Here is a 20623-nt window from a genome sequence, read left to right as displayed (position 1 = left end):
GAGGCCAGGCAAACCCAGGGATGTATCTTGGCACCCACCTGGTCCCTCTACCAAAAGGACCAGAATTAATGAACATCCATGAAGACTTCATCCTTGGGCCCCTAGCAGGACATGAACCTTGTCCATGTTCCTAAAGCCAAAGTCCACTTGCCCATGTGGCTGGGGGTGAGAGGATAATCATCCAGGAAATCCTAGCCAGGGCTTCCCAGTAGAGAAAGCACAAAGATGTATCCAAGGACCCTGGAATGTGAAGGTTCTAGAACCTTTTCAGGCTTCTCTCCTAGGACAGGGGACACAGGGGGCCGAGGGCCTCCAGAGGAACAGTTTTCCTCAGTCTACAGTACATTTCTTGCCAGAAGAGGTCCTTGAAATCTTCTATACCCATCTCTGACTCTCCAGGTCTACACTTTCTTTTTCTTTTCTTTTTTTTTTTTTTAGACAAAATCTTGCTCTGTCGCCAGGCTAGACTGCAGTGGCACAATCTCGGCTCACTGTAACCTCTGGCTCTCAGGTTCAAGTGATTCTTCTGCCTCAGCCTCCCGAGTAGCTGGGATTACAGGTGCGTGCCACCACGCCTGGCTAATGTGTTTGTTTGTTTGTTTGTTTGTTTGTTTGTTTGTTTTGAGACAGAGTCTCGCTCTGTCGTCCAAGCTGGAGTGCAATGGCGCGATCTCAACTCACTGCAACCTCTGCTTCCCGGTTTCAAGCGATTCTCTACCTCAGCCTCCTGAGTAGCTGGGATTAGAGGTGTGTGCCACCAGGCCTGGCTAATTATTTTTGTATTTTTTAGTAGTAGAGATGGGGTTTCACCATCTTTGCCGTGCTGGTCTTGAACTCCTGACTCATGATTCACCCACCTCGGCCTCCCAAAGTGTTAGGATTACAGGCATAAGACACGATGCCCGGCCTAATTTTTTAATTTTTTTAGTAGAGATATGGTTTCACCAACTTGGCCAGGCTGGTCTCGAACTCCTGACCTTGTGATCTGCCCATCTCAGCCTCCCAAATGCTGGGATTACAGGTGTGAGCCTCCGCGCCTGGCTGAGATCTACAATATTAACCAGGCAAATCTAGCACCCAATTCCCATGGACAGTGGCTTGTGACAGTTTGGGCAGGTCACCACCCTTACATTCGGCAAAGGGAAACATCTGGATTTAACCTTGCAGGGCTGAACTCATGTGTGTGTAAGGACAGACTTCCCTGTGACTCCCTGCTCTGCTGGTCTGGCATCTGGCCTATTTGTCACCTCTCCACATCAGGCCAGTTTAGGGACACTGGAACCACACATGCATTGGAAGGGAAGGCTGATTCCCTGCAGCCCTGCTGGGAGGGCTTCTGTGCTCGTGGGAGCTGTGCCTCACCTTTGAACCTGTCATCAGAGTCGCTCTCGCTCTCACTGTTTTCATCTGGAAAAGGAACAGCAGAGTGCATGCTCACTGGACCCCACAGCCAATGTTTTCTACTCTCCCACCACCCCAGCTTTTCTCCCCGGGGATGGATCTCTACCTCCTCTGGGCTACTTTGGGGCCATGGTCGGGCATCTGCAGGCAGGGAGCTGAGTGGCCTGGGGCCAGGATCCCTCAGAGCTCACACCAAAGTGCCAATCTATATTCAAACTTCTGAGGGAAGCTGAGGGTCTGAGTTGGAGGCTGAGCCAGAAGAGGGGCCTACAGGCCTGGAACAGAAGGACCCTGCCTCCAGGAGGCCAAGATTTGAAATGGGAAACAGATCACAATGCTCAGTGAGTCTGGCCTTTCCTTTTGCAGAAGCCGATTCCCATACCCACCTCCCTACTCAGGGCCTCATAGCCCAAAGCCTGAAGGAACCCATCCCAGACCTTTCTTCCCTCTCTGCTCCTCCCTCCTATGTGGCCATTTCCTGGCAGGGCTCTACCCTCCACATGTAAATTGATGCCTCTCCCATTCCTAATGCCCAAGGGCCCCAGACACCTGAACGAGCTCCGGCATCAAAGCCTACCTCTCAGTGATGCTGTCTCAATGCTGGACATAGACAACTTTTTTAACCTCTTCTTTCCTCTCTTGGCATTGTAGATGGAGTTAATTCTTTGGACAAGCTGGGTGAGAAAAGCAGAGCGGGTGAGGTAACCTTAACATTGGCTGCCCCACTTCCAAGAAGGCTGAGTAGGAGCCCGTCCCTGCTCTTACTGGTGCAAGCTTTCTACGCTGGTCTAACTGCAGAAGCTCATCCCAAGCAGTGACTCACCAGCACTCCTGGGGGACTAGGTATCTGGAGAACTACTCGACATGCCTGGTAGTTCTCGAGATACTTAGTCCCCCAGGAGTGCTCTCCTGCCCCAAGACAAGGACACTAAACTAAGCTCCCCAGAGGAAGGAAACTGTGATCAAACTAGACAGGATGGGAGCTCCTGGGTCCCAAGAGTCTTTGAACCAACTGAGACAAAGAGCTTCTGAGAGGCAATAACAGGAACAAGGATTCTAGCCTTTCCCCTCTGGGCCATAACCTGGGGCCACGACAGGAAGAAGCTAAATTCCCAATATACCCAAGCATTGTTTGCAGGCTAAAAATACCATTTGGCTAAATCCTGGATTTGGGCCTGGCTGCCTATGTGTGAAAATCGTTGCTGAAAACTCTTCAATGCTGCGAGTTATAAGACAAGCCCTTGTTTGAGTCCTAGGTTCTTGAAAGCTTGGAAATGCTTATGTGTGCAGAGACCCCCAAATTCATCTATCACACTTACTAATGGGGAGCCTCGGCAAGCCTTTCCTTCCTCTCACATCTGAGCACCAAGATTAGTTAATGCATCTTTATTGATAAGAAAGGGGAATTAATCGGATGAAAATGAGGCCAGGGCATGGACCCAGAATGTATTCAAGGGGAATGGAGGAAGCAGTCCAAACAGAAAAGGAAGGAAGCCAGGAAGGAGAGAGAAAGGCTGGCTGCCTGCCCGCCCACCTGCCCAGCCCCAGTGGGCTGCCTCTGGGGAGAGTACCTTGGGAATGCGGCGGGCCCGGCGGCTGGACAGCAGCTCACTGGTGGTGCTGAGGCTGTCTTCGTTGAGGCTGGAGGGTGAGGACGGCAGGCTCAGCTGAGCCAGCAGCAGCATGTCGTCGTGGCTGTGCCTCTTGGGTAACCGTGGCAGCCGGTGGCTCTTCCTTTCTGACCAGTTCCCACTGCGCAGGGACTGGCTGTTGGGTTTCAGGGAAAGCTGGCGTGGGGGAGAGGACATGCCAGAGGGGCTCGCCACAGAGGCCTTGGCCCGTGCCTATCTGCTGGGACAGGGACACAGAGGCCAAGGGCCAGTATCCCTGGCTCCCGGCAATCTTGCCCTGGAATGCCCATCCCTCTCTTAAGACCTTAGCTGCTCATCAGCCAGGTAACAGCTAGATTAGATACTTGCCTTCCCTAAAAGAAGCTTCACTACTGCTAGCAAAAAGGAAAGCAGAGGCTAAAAACACCTGTGTTCTCGTCTGACAAAGAAGGCAGACGAGAAAGAAGGCAAAGTGGGAATTCTGGGGGCTCTTCCTGAGCTTTGGGACAAGGATTACTGGGCCTGGGTGACAGAATGTCTTCCGGACCTCTGCCCCTGAGCCAGTCCTAAAAGGTTTCTGATAGCAGAGGCCATAACCTACTGGCCAGCCTGCTCTGCTGGGAGAGCCCGCAGCCTGGCCTTCCTAACTTCTCTCTTGGAGAACACAGGGGCTTTGGGCTCTGACCACCAAAGCTGCATCTGGCAGGCCTCACACTGAATTGGCTCCCACACCCACAAGGCCCTGGCTGCCCTCTCCCAGCCCTGATCTACTCTCTGCCTCTCTCCATGTACACTGACCTCTCAGCCCAGGGCACCATCCTTGCTATGGACCCTGTGGGAAGGCAAGTGGGGAGGCAAGTATCCCACAGACACCCAACCACTGTCTGGCTCTGGAATCGCCTCTCCTCACTCTTCAGCAAATCCTCCTTCCTCCACAGCCCCCAGTTTCCTGTTTTCACCCAATCAATCTGGCAATGCAAACTCAGGGGAAGCCTGTTTGAACAGAGCCTTAATTAGAGAGTAAATCTTTTATGAAAACCTTATTCCAAAGCCAGAATAAATCATTTTTATTTTCTCTGGCCAGTGCCATATAATATCCAGGTCCTTCCATTTGCAAAGAGAATTAGAGTTTCGTGGGGAGGTCAGAGAAGCCTCTCCACCTGCCTCCTGTCACCCTGGACAAGGACAGAACGAGCTGAAGTCCTGGAGCTTCCTTTGGCCTTTCACATTTCCTCTTGTGCTGCCTCCTTCCTGTCCATTCCTTCTAGATTCATGCTCTCTCCCCCAGGAGTGACTCCAGGTGTCACAGACACCTGTCTGGCTCTCCAAATCTGGTTTTGGGGCATACACCTGGCCCCTTAATGTCAGTCCTGAGATGACTTCTGGCAGAGTTGCAGAATGCCAAGACTCCCACCAGGGCTCTGTCTTCCTATTTCCCACAGAAGGTGAGATAAATGATGAGACAGGAGACTGCAAGGGCTCCTGGCTGACTTCTGCAGCTCAGGGCTCGGGTCAGAAGGGAAAGAAGATAGGACAGGATGCCCCTCAGAGCAGGTGCCAATTGTCCACCGGGGTTTCAACATGGCGGACGTCCCTGAGTGCAGAGCCCATTGATTGCTGAGGCGACCTCCTTTATCAAGTACTAGTGAGGGTAAAAGCCTGAAAGGAAGCTGGGCCCAAGCCTTGGAAGGACAGCCCGCCACTGTGGCCCTCACGCTAACCCTACAGGCTGAGTTACCTGTGTGGGTGGGCTGTTGTACTTCCTGTCCTGAGGACTCCACATCCTGTGCAAAGAGTCCAAGGAGTTCTCAGACAGTTGCTGGGATTTTCGTCCTGCTCTTCGGCTCTTTAAGTCCACATCCTCATATGGATTCTCCTTGGGCAGATCTCCTGCAGAGGAAGAAGAGTTAGAGAAGGGGGAGAAGGGAAGAAGGAAACACACGAACTCACACACACAAATAAACAAGCAGAATTCCTGTGAACCAAGGAGAATGGCTTCTGCCTGGCCCCTCAGCTCATGAGTCATGCAGCTGCCCGTCTGCAGTGGGGAGGCTACAAACAGATCCTGGCTCCAAGTCCAGCAGCAGAGCCCCCCCACCCCCACTCCCAGTCCAGCTCAGCCTCGCCTGGCCTCTGCTTTATAAATTCAGGGATTGCACAAGACTGGCTCAGCCACCCCTGCCTGTGCCCAGCCAGAGGACAAAGCCAGCACCAAGAGTCTTTCCTTGGCTCCCTTCCCTCTGCTGCAAACACCCCAGAGATGACATAGTTCAAGGTAGGAAGGGTTTTCAGGTCACATGGCTGTCCCTTTACCCAACTCTCAGAGGATCTCCCTGGGGACCTACTTTGGAGGGTGGGCATGGAGGAATTCACAGAACTGTAGGGAGCTGGGCTTCACTAGGCCCCCCTCACCTATGATGCCATTCAACAAGTCTTTTAGGGCAGGGTTTTGCACTGTTCACTGAGGCAACCTCAGAACAGAACAGTGATTAGCAAGGAGGAAGTGCTGGGTAATGATTTGTTCACTGACTCTCTTACTGCAGTGTCAGTCTATTCCCTCAACTGTGGATCTCAGCACAAAGAGAACCATCATCACTCCCCTTTTGGGACAAACTCCCCTGCTGTGACACATGAGAGGCATGAAAGGCTTAGAAGGAGTCTGGACTAAAGGGTGGGAGTGAGGGAAGGTCTTCCTTCTCAGGACTAGTTCGAAAATCTCTGGCAGCAGGCACTGTATTGGCATTACTGGAAAACCTCAGAGAAGTCCAAAACACTATCTGCCCTTGAAGATTTGAGAGACATTCCTTTCTACAAGCCATATCTCCTGCCCCCACCCATCCAACGTATACCTTTTAAAAAATACAGTAACACCATGCGCTGGGTCAGTCCTAGCTCAATCCTGGTGGCAGAATCCCAGGGGTGAACAGGTCCATGGGGAACTCAGAACACGGCCCTCTCTGCTCCCCTTTCCCTCGTCTTTCCCTGTCTTCCTGCCGCAGGGCAGGACTTACTCCATCACCTCTGCTCGGCAGCAGGATTGAGCCTGGGTGACCCCTGAGTCCCACACTTGTCCTACAGATGCCTGAATGTGCCTGACACCCCAGTGGAGCTCAGACCCCACTCCCCAGGAAGCAGGCAGTAGAAGGAGCTGTAGGACAAGAACAAAGGCTGCTGAGAGTGAAGCTTTCCTAGAGAGGGCATGGGAGAGGAGCCAATCCCAGTATGCTTGCAGATGCCTCCATTTCCAGAGCAGAACTCCCTCCACATTGTGGCATCCACTTATTACCATCATGCAGAACCACAGCAAATTTAGGAAATGCTTTTACAGAGTTAGGGGGCGGGTGTGAAGAAAGGATTTCAGTGACAGCTAAACAGACTGCAGTGGGAGCAACATAAATCTCTGTAAACTTATGAGTCAAAGATGGGTCATTGGGATTTGGGACTGGATTAAGTGATTCCTAACTCCAAGCAGAGTCCCCAGCAATTGAGCAGACCTTTTCCTGTAACACAGTCATGCTTTTAAAATGACTTGTCTCCATTCCAGAGCCCTGACTAAGCGGAGCTGGCCCAGCAGCCGTCGCAAGAAGCCAAATAGCAAGCCTGGCACCCCCTGCGTGTTTTCTCCAGCCTACCCCACCGTGGGGCACTTAGGGGGTTGCTGGGGATGGATTTTCCATTTCTTGGTCCTTCCCCAACATATGTCCTGCAGGAGTGAGGGGATGAGGGTGTAAGAAGAGAGAATACCAGGACACGGTCTTCTTGATTCCCTAAAACAGGACCGGAGCATCACTGTCCGCATCAGGGCAGGGAGAACATTTATGTCAAGCTCATCAAATCCAAACTGCCTTGGGCTGCATGATCAGCCGGGGTCTTTATTATCATCCCCAACCTGTAGGAAGCCTTATCTCAATCCCAGGGGTTTCTCCAAGCCACTGACATTTGGGGTTGAATAATTCTTGTGATGGTAGACAGTCCTGTCCTTTGTTAGGATGCTTAGTGGCAACCTTGGCTTCTATCCACCAGGAGACATTCGCATCTCCTTAGTTATAACAGCCAAAAATGTCTCCAGACACTGCCAGATGCTCCCTGAGGGGGAGAGAGGGAAGAAAGGAGGGAGGGAGAGGGAGGGAGGCAGGAAGGGAGGGAGGGAAGAGTGAAGTTGCCCCCCACTTAGAACCACTGCTTTAGATAGAGCTTTCCAAACTTCCTAATGGCTTCTGAGTGCATGACATGAGTCCCAAGACTAGCCCTCTTTTTTCCATCCTTCCCTCCTTCACCTCACTCCCTCTTTCCTTCCTTCTTTTCCCTACAGTAAGAGCTTTGAGTATTGATACAAAATCCAAAGCTCCAAGACAAAGACGTAGGATACTGAGGCCCAGGGAAGTAACAGATGCACAAGGCTGGTGTACACCACTGACAAGCCAGGGGAAAATGGCCAGCAGCATGAGGCTCTCAAGATGGTCCTGTCTCTGGATTTCAGGAAGGCCTGCTCCTCCTGCCCAGCCCTTGTGCCAGCCTCTCTTCTCCAGCAATGTTTAACGTCCTCTCTGATGTAAACAAGCCACAAACCAGCTCTCTAGCAAATAAGACTGCCGGCCCCAGCCCATACCCTGCCTCCCCAGCCTCAGCTTGGTCCCTTCAAAGCCCTAACCCATCTGCCACTCCCAGCTTCCTGGACCATTCCTGACTGCCCTTGAGGAGCTGTCTCAAATAGATACTCCCAGTCATCTCTCCAGGCAGACAGGGGGCCAGCGGATGGAGATGTACAGAGACAAGTAGACCCTGAGTCCTAGACCACTAAACTGAACCAGCTAAGAGCAAATAAATATCAAAGCAATGGCTCGGAGTTGGAGGAGATGGTAGGCTGGGAGATGGTAGGCTGGGAAATGGTGCATAGAACGTGCTACTGGCGACAGAGCTAAGGAGCTAGGGCTAAATGGGAGATTCAGCAGGGGCATGAATGGGAGACAGGAAGCCTGGCAGACTGCACATTTTCACCTGCGTTCCTGCCCGCACAGCTTTCTCGGGACAGTCCATGTGACCCTTGGAGAGGGACGAAGAGGTAGACCAAGGCCTGGTCCTCAGCAGCCCCAGCTCATCAAGTCCAGCTGGAGAAGCCAGAAGTCTCAACCTTCCCAGCTTAGATGACGAAATAAGGAACAAAGGCATCATCAAGAATTTCTGCTTTACACTGTTCTAAAAGGGGATAGTCAGAGCTGAAAGGTGTCACACTGATCCTCTTGAAGTAAGAATCTAGCCCCTCTGGGTCCTGCTCCCACTCCTCCTCACAACTCCTCACTCCTCACCAAAACTCCTTTGGTCTTAACCACACATACAACACTGCCTTCCCCTCTGCCTCCGCAACTGGAAGAACCAGTCAGGAAAGCCGTGTGTGTTATGTATGCGCACAGGCACTGAGAATTTCTCCAAACACAGACCTAAGCTTCCTAGACCACACCCAACACTAGGGCCCTGGGTCTGCAGCTTCCCTCCCCAACCTCCTCCGGTTCCAACCAGCTGTTTTCTCCTGGTTCTCAGCCTTTTTCCCTCTCTCACACAGGATAGAAAGGGCCAGGCCAAGAGCCCAACTCCCCTGGCAACAGATCGGATTGGGACCTCTCAGGGGCCGGCTGTTGCCCACCCTCCAAGCCTTGACACCATTGCTCGACAGCCCCAGCCCCAGCACTGTCCCTGGACTGCACCTCTTGGCTGTTTTGTTTCCCTCTGCAACCTCCATCCCAGTGGGTACCCTCTGCTCCTTACTGTTTCCCAGCCTGGAGGCAAATGAGGGAAGCAGCCAGAGACAGTGGAGGCTCAAAAGGCTTTGCAGTCCAGGCCGACTGGCTTGGTCCCCAGCTTGCATCCCACTGAAGTTCCTGGAAACGCTCCCTCAGCCCAGGCTAGCTGATGGGAGTGGGAATCTGCAGGAATGCAGCCCAGGCGCCGAGGCCACTCCACATAACTCCTTAACAAGCTGCTTCCTTGGGTGCATTTTTAAGTGTCAGGCTCAGAATGCAAACATAAGGCTTTGTAGAATAGCAGCATCTTCCAGGGGCAGATGTCAGACGGGACAGGAGAGAAATAGCCCCCAGGAAACAGCAAGGCAACTCCTTTTCTGCAAGTTAGCAGGGTAAACCTCAGTATGTTTGGGAGCACCCCACCCCAGCTCCTCAGGCTTCGTGCCTACTGTAGGCAGGAGGCCAGCAACCCTCCACAACCCCCATTCGAGTACACTGCTCAGAGAGAGGGGTAGGCGTTGCTCATCTTGGGGCCAACTGGCCCTCCACCTCTGACAGACAGGACTCCAGGCCATTCGCCAGGACCCAAGATGGAGACGAGCCCTGCGGTCTCTGCCTCCAACGGCTCCATCCCAGCATGCCTGCAGGAGCCTGATCCAGCAGGGTCAGAGTCAACATTCACCCTGCAGAGCACAGGCTGCACTGAGACCAGAGAGCCGGCTCCCAGGAAGTCTGAGCCACTGATCAGTTGGAGGCAAGACGGGAAACTGCCATTCTGAGTTCAGCAATAAGACACCCCCTGAAGCCTTGGGGGGAGCTCCAAACTCCCGGGCCTGTCTCCAGGGAAGGAAAAAGAAATAAACCCATCGGAATCTAAAAGAAAGAGAATATTTTCCCTTGAATTTCCCTCTAGCCTCCCTAGTCAGGTCCCAGACATTCCGACCGGGCTGCTGTAGGGACATAAACAAGGAAAACATGCCCAGGGCACTGTCATAACTGCAGACTCCGGACACCACCCCCTACCTGCCCCATGAGGCCAGAGCAAAACCCAAACACCCAATAGAGTATATTCCCAAACTGGTACCTGGGCTGCTCCCTTCCCTTTCTCCTGCATCTTCCCCCTCTCCTTTCCTATTCTCTAAATGCTCCAGAGATCCAGAAGCCAGGTGAGCAGCTACCTCCACCTTTTGCCCACATAGCGCTGACCCCTAGCTGTACTTAGCCACCCAAGAGGCAGCCAAGCTGCTCCCATATTTTTTTGAACTCCTTATGCAACACCCAGAGTGGAAGAGAGTCCTCCCTAATGAGTGGGGAGGCAGCTCTGTGGTCTCACCCCCTCCCTACCTCCTGTTACAGGGTGCATTCTAATTCACTCTAGTTTGGCGGAAACTGTAATGTGTCACTGCCACTCAGGGCCCTAGGAGCACCCAGTGTGGCTGCTGCTGTGGGCAGAGAGAGGGCTGTAGTTTTCTGATGTCCCTTAACTATGCCAGGTGCTGGCTATCCTGTGGTCCTCTCATCCTCTATTCTCTGAGAAGGATTTCCTGTGGGGATACGTTCTTGTATTATCTGAACTGAAGTAATTTGAGAAAGGGACAGCTTCACCATTTCTCCCTGTCCAGAGTTCCACCATCCAGGGCTCTGTTCAGGATTGTTTGGGGCAGTGTCTTGGGGACAGAACTTTGAAAGAACTGTCCTGGGCAACAGAACTGTTCCCTGGGCCTTCTTAGATCAGGTTTGAGAGAAGGGAAAGAGGAGGACAAGTGTGTCTAGGCCTCTACCTACTCACTCATTCGGGAGGACTTTCCTTCACTCTGGGATGCTGGTCTTGCCTAAGGAGGCAAGGAAACACAGGAGCAGCTCTGGCTGCCTCTTGGGTGGCTGAGTAGAAGAACTGGGGTATGGGCTGGAGTTGGGGCATCTTCCTTAACTGTCTACACCTGGCTTCTGCATCTTTGGTTCTGATGCCCATAGCTCTTGACCTCTGCTCTGGGTGGCCTGTGGGTACAAAGCTATCTTTTCCCCAGTGGTAAGGGAAAGGACCTCCCTCCCCAAACTCTTTTGCTGTTCTAGGGATCTCACTGCTACAGTCTTCCTACTGTGACCCAGTTTTGCATGGTTACATACTATACACTCTGTTCCTGGGAAAGCAGTGTTCCTGACTGTCCCAGCATGGCTGCTGTCTCTCCAGAAACGCTGGCCCAGCAAGTGGTAAGGAAACAGCTATGAAACCGATGGCTCAGATCTAATGAGGGAACAGATGGCCCTCGCTTCATTAAGATTCCAGGCTTCTGAGAATCTGGAGGGTTCTCTCTACCCTGGGCCACTTCTCTCTGTCATGTGTTAACTAAGATCACATTCTTCAGCTTCAAGGCCCAAGACAGAGGCAAGACAGAGACACAGAGAAGAGCCAGAAAGCACATAGCCTCTCTCTTCTCACTGACCTACACTGACACGCACACTTCACTTGAGTGGGAATCAAAGCCCCACACTGAAGAGGATGCTGATAGAATTGAAATGAATGTCAAAAAAAAAAAAAAAAAATGCAACCCAGGCTAAAGCATCTATCTTTTGTCTGATCCATGAACATAAGTTTGCAATACCACGTCCTCCCACCTGTTGGAAGACAAATCTCAAAGAAGTCTTGCATTTCTGCCCTTCTTCTGAGCAACAGGAACTGACAGTTCCAGACTTTATTTCAAGGGTATTTATACAGCAAACAGCCTTGGAAGTCAGAGATAGTATCTCCCTTCAGGGCAGAGGCAGATTTGTTTCCTGATCAGCACGATAAAGACAATGTCTCCTCCAAGGACAAGAGTTGGGCAGGTTTGGCAGCAGCCTCTGAAAGGACAGGGAAAATGTGGCACATATACACCGTGGAATATTATGCAGCCATCAAAAACGATGAGTTTGTGTCCTTTGTAGGGACATGGATGAACCTGGAAACCATCATTCTCAGCAAACTGACACAAGAGCAGAAGATCAAACACCACATATTCTCACTCATAGGCGGGTGTTGAACAATGAGAACACATGGACACAGGGAGGGGAGCAATACATACTGGGGTCTGTTGGGGGGAAATGGGGGGGACAGTGGGGGGTAGGGAGTTGCGGAGAGATAGCATAGAGAGAAATGCCAAATATGGGTGAAGGGGAGGAAGGCAGCAAGTCATGCTGCCATGTGTGTACCTATGCAACAATCTTGCATGTCCCCTCACATGTACCCCAAAACCTAAAATGCAATAAAATAAAATAAAATAAAGACTAGGGTTTCCTAAGCTTGTGGTCCCCGGTGGGGACACGGACCCACAGTGTGTGCAGCTTCTACCGGAGCCTTCTCCACACCGCCCCATGGGACTTATGCACAAGGGAAAGCCCGGGTGAACATGCAGCTCACGCTGCCTGCTGTGCCATGAGTAATAACGTCCTTTGTGGCACAGGGGTCTCGTGTCTTCTGCTGGCATGCATGAAACTGGGGCAATGAAACGTGTTAGCTTGTACTACAGTCTATTTGCGGCCCCCCCAAAATTCCTATGTTGAAACCTAATCCCCAATGTGCTGGCATCTGTAGGTCACGCCTCTGGGAGGTGATCAGGTCACGAGCGCAGGGACTTCACCAATTAGGGTCCTTTTAAAAGAGACCCCAGAGAACTCCCTCCACCCCTTCCACCATGAAAGAACACAGGAAGAAGATGGCCATCGCGGACCAGGTAGCAGGCCTGCACCAGACACTCAATCTGTGGGCGTCTTTTTCTTCTTTAATTCTAACAACAACTTTATGAAGCACTATTACTATTATTGTTATGGTTAACATAGTCATATCATCATTTTATAAGAGGAAAACAGTCTTTACGCAAGTTAAGTGATTTGCCTAAGGACCTACAGCTAAGGAAGAGTGCCTGCTGGACTTCAAAGCCCTCCAAAAAGAAAGGAAAGGAATGACGCAGTTTTCTCCTTCTCGTGTCCCCAAAGGTCGTTTGCATTTCAGTTCATTCAAGAGCCAGGCTTTTAAACACAAAGCTGCTCTGTCTTTGCTTAGGTGCTTCCTCTGATGCCCATTTCCAGGAGGAGTTCCGGAAGGTGGGCCCATGCCTGCCCACAGTGAATGAGGTCAACCTAGGTGTCTCCACCTGTTCTTGCTCCTCCGCAGCCCCCTGAGATGACCCAGCTGCCACCTCTGCCATTGCTTACCCACAACATCTTCATATGCGTTTTCTTCTAAAGTGCTTTTGGATCCAAACTTGGGTTGGTTCTCAGTACCATTCTCGGTGGGAGAAGAGGGGTACAGGGACTGCAGACTGGAGGCATCCTCAAACTCGAAGGATTTTCTGTGGATAGTAAGAACAAGAGTCATTCCTGCTGAACCAGATCTCCGCTGCCTTGCTGGGGAATGTCCATGGCAACAGCAAAGACCACAGGCCCTCCCCATAAAGCCAGCTTCTGAAAGAACATCAAGGTGGATCCGAACTTACCATCCAAATGAAGAGACAGATGGTCTGAAAGGCCCCAGCCTGGGTGCCTGCAACGTGCCTTATTCCTAATAATACCGATATTAGGTAACAACAACTACCCCAGCTTAAAAGCATGATGTTCCAGGTGCTGTGTCAAATGCACCTTTACATGTGTCATCTTGTTAATCTTCATAACAGTGCCACCAGTATTGTGGCATCTTGCAAAGGAGGAGATGGAAGTCACAGAGGCAGGATTCTTCCAGGCGATGTCTGACTCCAGGGCCTGAGCTCTTAATTAGAATTGTGTCCTCAAGCCCTAGAGAATGTCCTCCTTGAGAAGTGTCTGTGATTCCACTGGAATTGAGTGCCTGGTCTGCCTCTGGGGACTCACATCATCTGCATTCTAGCCGGGGACTCCTACCGCTGCACTAAGCAGGTAGGAAGGCTCCACAATGGCAGGGTCCCGCTCAGGGATGGGGGGGGGTTGGAGAAGCAGGGGGGTGGTTGGAGAAGCAGTTGGTGCTGGGTGGTTTGTTGAAGCAGGAAGGGTGGAGCCCTTAAAACAAATGAGACCACTGCCAAGGCGGAGCTGGGAGGACAACTTGCAGCCAGAAGCTCATTCCAACACCCAGCTTCCCTTCAGCTAGCAGCTTGCTCCTTTCCATCCCTTGGACAACCTTCCTCTCTACTGTACAATTTCAAGACCACAGCTTGTTGTCTCCTAAGACACCCTGAGCCCACAGCATTCTCTGCTCCTCTCCTTCTGAGACCCCAACTGCATCCTCTCCCTCGCCAAGGCTCCTGGGGAGGGAGAGAAGGAAAGGCACTAACTGGATCCCTCCTCCGACCCATTAACACCTCCCTCTTCTTTCGGGCACCATCAGACCTTTCAGCCAATGGAGTCCTTTTTCTCTTGTTTACTGAACAACTTTTCCTGAGAGTCTTAGGGTGCAGGTAAAGGGCTAAAAGCGTCCTGAAGGCTACAGCTTGTCTTAGCTCGCCTGCCCCACCCCCTAAGCACTCAACACAACTGAACACTCTTTATATTGGCATCTCCTTGTGCCTCTATGACACATTCCCTCCTGGCTTTCAACTAACTCTGTGGCCACCACTTTTCAGATTCTTGTGAGGGGTTCTCCTTTTCCATTTGCCTTTAAGTGCCAGGGTCTCTCAGAGTTCTGTCTTAAAAATTCTTTCCCACTTTGCACTTTCTAGGGACCCAGTATCCAGGGGCCATCGCCATAACTACCATCTGTATCTTGATGACTCCCAAATTTCTGTCTTTGGCCCAGATTCTCAACTAGTTAAACATCCAATGGCTGAGCGCAGTGGTTCACAAATGTTAGCCCAGGACCGGGGTTCATGTGAGAGCAAGTTTTCTTTGGCATTTACAGTAGAGTCAGCATCTTATGCAGGTAGCCCTCAAATCAGTAAATAAGACACAAATCATGTTCAGTCAAATTATCCTTGAAAATCCCCAAGGAAGGTGTCACACTGAAGACCAACATGCTGTCTCTTATTAAAACCAAGTTTCTCCCCAGGTTTTTTTTTCTTTTTTTTGGCTGAATGCCAGAAGAAACAGTTGGGTTGGCTTGCATTTTACACACACACACACGTGTATAGATATATAATTTTTTTTGAGAGACAAGGTCTTGCTCTGTTGCCCAGGCTGGAGTGCAGTGGTGTGATCATACTCACTGTACCCTCAACCTCCTGGGCTCAAGCTAGCCTCCCTCCTCAGGCTCCCAAGTAGCTGGGACTACAGGCACATGCAACCACTCAGCTAACTTTTTAAATTTTTTGTAGAGGTGGGGTCTCACTGTGTTGCCCAGGCTGTCTTGAACTCCTGGTCTTAAGCGATTCTCCCACTTCAGCCTCCCAAAGTGCTGGGATTACAGGTGTGAGCCACCTCACGTGGACTGTATTTTTTTTTTTTAATAAAAAAGTGTATTAAATGTAAGAATCACACCTGGTATAACAGACTTAAACTTACCATTTCCACTCCTCATGGAACATGCTCACTGTGTGAACCAGCATACAGAACAAACCACACTTCTGGAACTGTTTCTCTTTTTCCAAGAGCACAGATTTAAGTTTGCTAAGTTAATTCTTACATGAAGGGACTCCTCCATATACAGCATATGTGTGTATATATTACATATAAATGCAGTGTGGGGTGGAATATGTGTAAAACCTTCAGGCTGATGAACTCTCCACCACTCCCTTTAGTCACCTAGTCAACTGCTTTTGGCTTTTCTAAATTTAGCTCAGCAACTCCCTGTATGAGGAGCCTCCCTTCTCTCCCCCGTCTAACTCAGATGCTTCTTCTCTGGGTCTCTGTAGCCTCCTGCACTGCCAAGGGTCACGTTATCTATGATTTATCTGTGCACCAGACCATGAGGTCTTTGAATGGAAGAAACATGTCCTATTTGCCTGTGTCCTCTTGACCAGCACACTCTTAGTGCACTGCAGGCTTTAGATGAATGTTTATAGAAATGGATGAATAAGGACAAAGCAAACACTCTTGGCAGGCTGTTTAAGAATTAAAGAGCCAGTGAGCATTCTGGGGTGGACTCAAACACAGGATTACCCTTAGCGACGGGCAGTTCCGGCTCAGGGGTCTGAATCTTTGGGATTTCTTCCTTTCTGCACAAGGCAGGAAAGCTGATATATGAGATGGGATATGTTAGATGAAGCCTGAATACGTGAGCAGACTAAAGAATCCCCACAAGTGAAACAAACCTGAATACTCATCTGATGTTGGGTTAGATGAGAAAGGCAATAAGGTATGAGAGGATGGGTCTTCTAAAGGAAGCTCACTCCTAGCCTACCCTGATTCAGAGCACAAGGCACCTGCCAGTCTTCACCAATTCCAACAGCCCCAGCTCCAAGTTACTAGGGAGACCGCCCTTGGTAGTCTGGGGTTAGCAGTCCTGAGACTGACGGGGAAACCAACAAGAGCCTCCAAATAGGTCATTCCTGCTTTACTCCTTTTTTCATCAGTCTCCCCAATAATCCCCTCTTGATATAGGCCCAGCGTTCCTATATGGCCAGGAGGCCCTCAGAAGAGGAAACTGTATTAAATTTGCTGACACTACCATGTAAATGATAAAATGCAGTATTCAGATAATCATTCAAAGAAATTAATTTCTAATGCTGGTACTTCAGGTGGTAGGGAAGCTAAGATCCTTCTAGTCCTCAAAGGACTGCCTGCTTCACCTACTCCCAACAGAGTACTGAGGAAGCTCAGACAGGGGTGGGACACAGCCCAGCTCTACCCCAAAGGCCAAACCCAACCAACACCTTCAGTGACCAGCACTCAGGTCCCAAGTATCCTGTAAGCATTCCCACTCATTTCCAAGTATCTTATAAGAGCAGAACGATCTCATTTTTCACTACCACAACTACCACCTAACAATTACTCAGTACTTCGCACTTACAAAGTACTACTGTGACCCACCCTACATTCTGGGTTTGCACTGTCCATTGAAAAGAAAGCCACAGTACTCAGCTACAAGACACCGGAGGGGCACGTGTTACCTGCTCTGGGACTTGCGGTGACCACGAATGTCCTTCTTGGGTCTCCGGGTGACCGGTGGGGCTGGGGTGGAGGGCAAGGGGGGTGGAGCAGCAGGTGTGGGCGAAGGAGGTAGACCATTGCTGGGCTTACTCTTGGGGTTCTTGTCAGCCTCGTATTCAAAGGTGCGCTTGGGTTTGGGTACAGGGTTCACAGCGGGATCAGGGGAACTCTTCGATGGCAGTCGCTGGGAGCTAGGGCTATTTCCAGGGGTTCCGGGCCTGGTGGAACCACTGCCTTCCCTCTCTGGGGGTGGGCCTGCCTCCCCCCCAACTCCAGCCACTCCTGCTGCCCGGTTGCCAGCGCTCACACTCGCGCCCCCTGCCGGCTCCTCCAAAGCGCCCAAGGTTCCAGTCTTCCTTTTTCCCCGGTCCACGCTGTAGCAGCTGCTGGGGAGCTGGGGGAGCCCCCGGCCTGGCTGCTCCTTCAGGGCCTGTTCAATTTTCTGGATCCGGCTCAGCACTGCTGAGCTCTCCTTCCTGCTGCCATGCCCCCTGAGGAAGGCGCTGGGCTCACTCCGGCCCAGCCGTTTCTCCAGCCGGTAGAAAGAGTCCCGGACAGGGAGCGCCTCTCCTTCCTCCTCAGTCTCTGGGTAGGAACACTCGGAGAAGGTCCTGCTCATCCTCCGGAGGCCCTTGAAATCAAAGGTCTTTTCTGAGCTGCAGGGGGACGGCACCACGCTGGGACAGCCCAGGCTGGGGCAGCCCTCACTGGCCGCCCACTCGCCCCCAGAGCCCTCCTGCTTCTCTCCGCACATGCTCATCCTGGGCGATGCCTCTCGGCGACCTTCCCATGCTGAGATCTTCTCCCGGATGCCCAGGCTGTGAGCGCGGGGGCCGGCACGGGTCAGCAAGACGCCCCGTGGGCTGGCCGCTGGCCCCGGGAATGGCGCGCTCTGGGCAAGGGGGAGGCAGGCAGCTACCCCCGCTACATCCTGGGCTGCACCTTGGACATTCTCCTTCTGGGCTTCTCTCTTGCACGCCGAAGAGCTTCTGTCCAAATAACTGAAGCTGGCGGTCTTGAGGGAACAGGTGGGTGGGGAAGTATCTGGGGAGGGATCTTGAGGATTCTGGGGTGAAGGAGTGTAGGGGTGCCGGTCCTTGAGGAGCACCCGGGAGCTGGAGTGGCTGGGGTACTTGCAGGCTGAGGTCTCACTGTCACTGAGCGGGTAGATGGGACTCCTTGGTGGGGAGAGAACTGGAGGTGGAGAGGCTGACTGAGACCTGGGGACAAAACAAAACAAAGGAAAAGAAAATGGCAGTGAGTGGCTGACCAACCAGTGGCATCCTGTTTTATTTTTACAGAGCTCAGCATCTTTTTCCCGGAGGACCGTCAAAAAGAAATGTACCTTCGAGGCTGTCTTCAGGGAGAGCAATATCCTTAATCACAGCAGGCCAAAGTCAACAGGCCTCTCTGCCCAAACCATCCCTAGACACCGAGTAATGTGTGAAACAGACGCCTGTTCTGTGACAAGTGAGAGCATCCCAAGAGTCTACATCTGCCCACAAGAGCACAGAGGCCCAGAGGTGTGCTGGCACGTGCCTAACAACCAGTTCTCAGCACGTGTGGTGGCTCACGCCTGTAATCCCAGCACTGAGGGAGGCAGAGGCAAGAGGATCGCTTGGGCCCAGCAGTTCAAGGCCAGCCTGGGCAACATAGTGAGACTCTCCACAAAAAAAGGGAAAATGGAACAACAACAACAAAAAAGTTTGAACAACCAGCTCTCTGGGCAAGTGCAGATTTGTAGCATTTGCCAATTTTGGTAGCATAAATATTCCTACTATGGCTGAGCTACCAGTGTGACGTCATTGGCTGTGAAGCTGAGAGGAGATGCCACTGATGAGCTCTTGTGAACTGGTGGCAAGGTGGTTCTCACACACCACTCCCTGAAGTAGCCCCAAAATACACTCAAACTCTTTGATCTTCCTCCTTAACAAGCTTCTGTCTCCCCTGGGACTTCTGCTACCAGACATAAGATCTCACTTCTTCATGTTGAGTTCTGACCACAATTAGAATCCCTGAGGCCCTCAGAAAGGTCAGAAGAGCCCCTCAGGAAAGAGTCTTTTCCACTCTGTCAATGAGGAAGCCAGTGGGGTGGGGAGGCCACCCCTCAGGCAGCTCCACCCTCCAGCAGTGGCATCACATCCAAGAAGCATCCACCATGTCCCAGCTCCAAATCTATATGCAGATCTTGGCAAAGGCCAGGAACAGCTCTGAATAAATGTTCTGACATATGTCAACTCATTTAATCTTCCTGAAAATTCTATGAGGTTATTATCACGTTTATTATCTTCATTTTACAAATAAAAAACACTAAGGCACAGAAAGGTTTAATACCTCATCCGAGGTCACTCAGCTGGTAAGTAAAGCCAGGACATGAACTTCCACTACACTGGGCTGCCTCTCTGAAGAGGAAGCCGTGCCTCTGCCACTTTCTGAACTGCCAGGGCCCTGGGATAGCTCAACAGAAATCCCCACAGCACTGGACACATGTGTGTCACAGCACTTGTAAGTATCAAGGGACTTCTTGGTCTTCCCTACTAGACTATGATTTCTTCTAGGCCCAGGGACAAACAGTGTCTGGAGGGTGCTCGGGAATGATGAACAGAAAAGGGAAGGAAAACGGAAAGGTGAGCTCATTGAAGAGAACCATGAGCATATTTCCTCCTGGGCACACTTTTCTAGTTGTCTAGTAGGGTAACCACTGTCAACTTTCAGAATTCTTTCCAAACAGTTTCAGTTCAAAAACAGCAGGATTTGCCAACACTGCACAGTAAAAGGCTGACCTGACCCTAAGGCCGTGGCCCTCGGCTCTGGGCTGCCCAGCCTCTCAGGCTCCAGAATGCCATGCCATCCACAGGAAGGCAGCCAGCTGCCCCTGAGCCAGGCCGCTGTCACTGTTCACTCACACACAGAAAACTGGAGCTTGAGTGAGTCAGGCATTGGCTGACAATCCCAGTTGGGTCACAGGCCTCTGGCTGCCCCCAATCAACAGGAAACCTCAACATGCTTAAGTTGTTTTTCAGTGGGCAAGTCAAACAAGAGCCATCCCATGTGTACGTGGGCACAGATGAGAGAAATTCAGTGCCCAGCCAAGCCGATGACCAAAGAGGCTCTGCTCAGGGAGGAAGTGTGAACAGAGTAAGCCCCGGCCCTCCCTGGGGTGGGGAGCGGCAGGGCAAGGTGCCAGGCTTCAGTGTGGGGGAGATCCCAACTTCCTCACAACTGATGGAGGCCTTAGGTCTCTCTTATCTGATAGAACCATAAATACAAAAGGTCATCAGTCCAGCCCCCTAAGCAAATGAGTGCCTGTGCTACATAAAGGACTGTTTTAGTTCTCAGCTGAAGATGCATTTCACAGAGGACGATTTCTATTTGTTTACTCATTCGACAAATACTTAGTGAGCACCTACTCTGTGCTAGGCCTATTCTAAGTGCCAGACAGAATAAACAAAACAGACACAAATTCATGTCCTCATGAAGCTTATATTCTACTGGGAGATGGCAGGCACCTAATGAGACTCACAATCTCTCAGAAAGCCTTTTTAAACTATACATGCCTCACCCGTTCCAGGTTCTTTGATATGCGGTTCCCTAGGGCTGTGTCTCCCCAGCTACCCAGGAAAGAATTCGCCAGTCCATGGAGCCACTGTTACTGATGGTAGTATGAGGCATGGCTCCTTGGGACAGGAAAACAATTCAGAGCCTCTGATCCATCTGTTCCCAGCACGCTTTCAGAGAGAATGATTCTACAACTTCCCTTAGTAGTTCCAGGACGAATAAATGCCCACAGGTAAAGAACTTTCTCTCAGTGCCTACCCTGCTTGAACTGAGATTTCATTTCTC

At 51.3% G+C, this 20623-nt stretch overlaps 1 protein-coding gene across 5 annotated transcripts in view; it reads right to left on the bottom strand.

The window, feature by feature from the left end:
* DENND2B (DENN domain containing 2B) overlaps window positions 1–20623 on the bottom strand; it is a 179376-nt gene that overhangs the window by 19033 nt on the left and 139720 nt on the right. For 4 of the 5 annotated variants that reach the window (XM_017500325.2, XM_037728425.1, XM_017500324.2 and 1 more), the window contains 6 exons: window positions 16741–18000; window positions 12941–13077; window positions 4750–4901; window positions 2973–3188; window positions 1979–2075; window positions 1363–1407 (listed from right to left, as the gene is read on the bottom strand). In XM_017500325.2, the coding sequence (XP_017355814.1) occupies window positions 1363–1407; window positions 1979–2075; window positions 2973–3188; window positions 4750–4901; window positions 12941–13077; window positions 16741–18000 (1907 nt within the window). The remainder of the gene's footprint in view (window positions 1–1362; window positions 1408–1978; window positions 2076–2972; window positions 3189–4749; window positions 4902–12940; window positions 13078–16740; window positions 18001–20623) is intronic. The other variant, XM_037728426.1, reaches the window with a different exon arrangement.

The sequence above is a fragment of the Cebus imitator genome, unplaced genomic scaffold (assembly GCF_001604975.1).
Source record: "Cebus imitator isolate Cc_AM_T3 unplaced genomic scaffold, Cebus_imitator-1.0 Scaffold265, whole genome shotgun sequence".
NCBI classification, from domain to species: Eukaryota; Metazoa; Chordata; class Mammalia; order Primates; family Cebidae; genus Cebus; species Cebus imitator.
The sequence above is the reverse complement of the archived record's forward strand: the minus strand, read 5'-3'. Positions and strand labels throughout refer to the sequence as shown.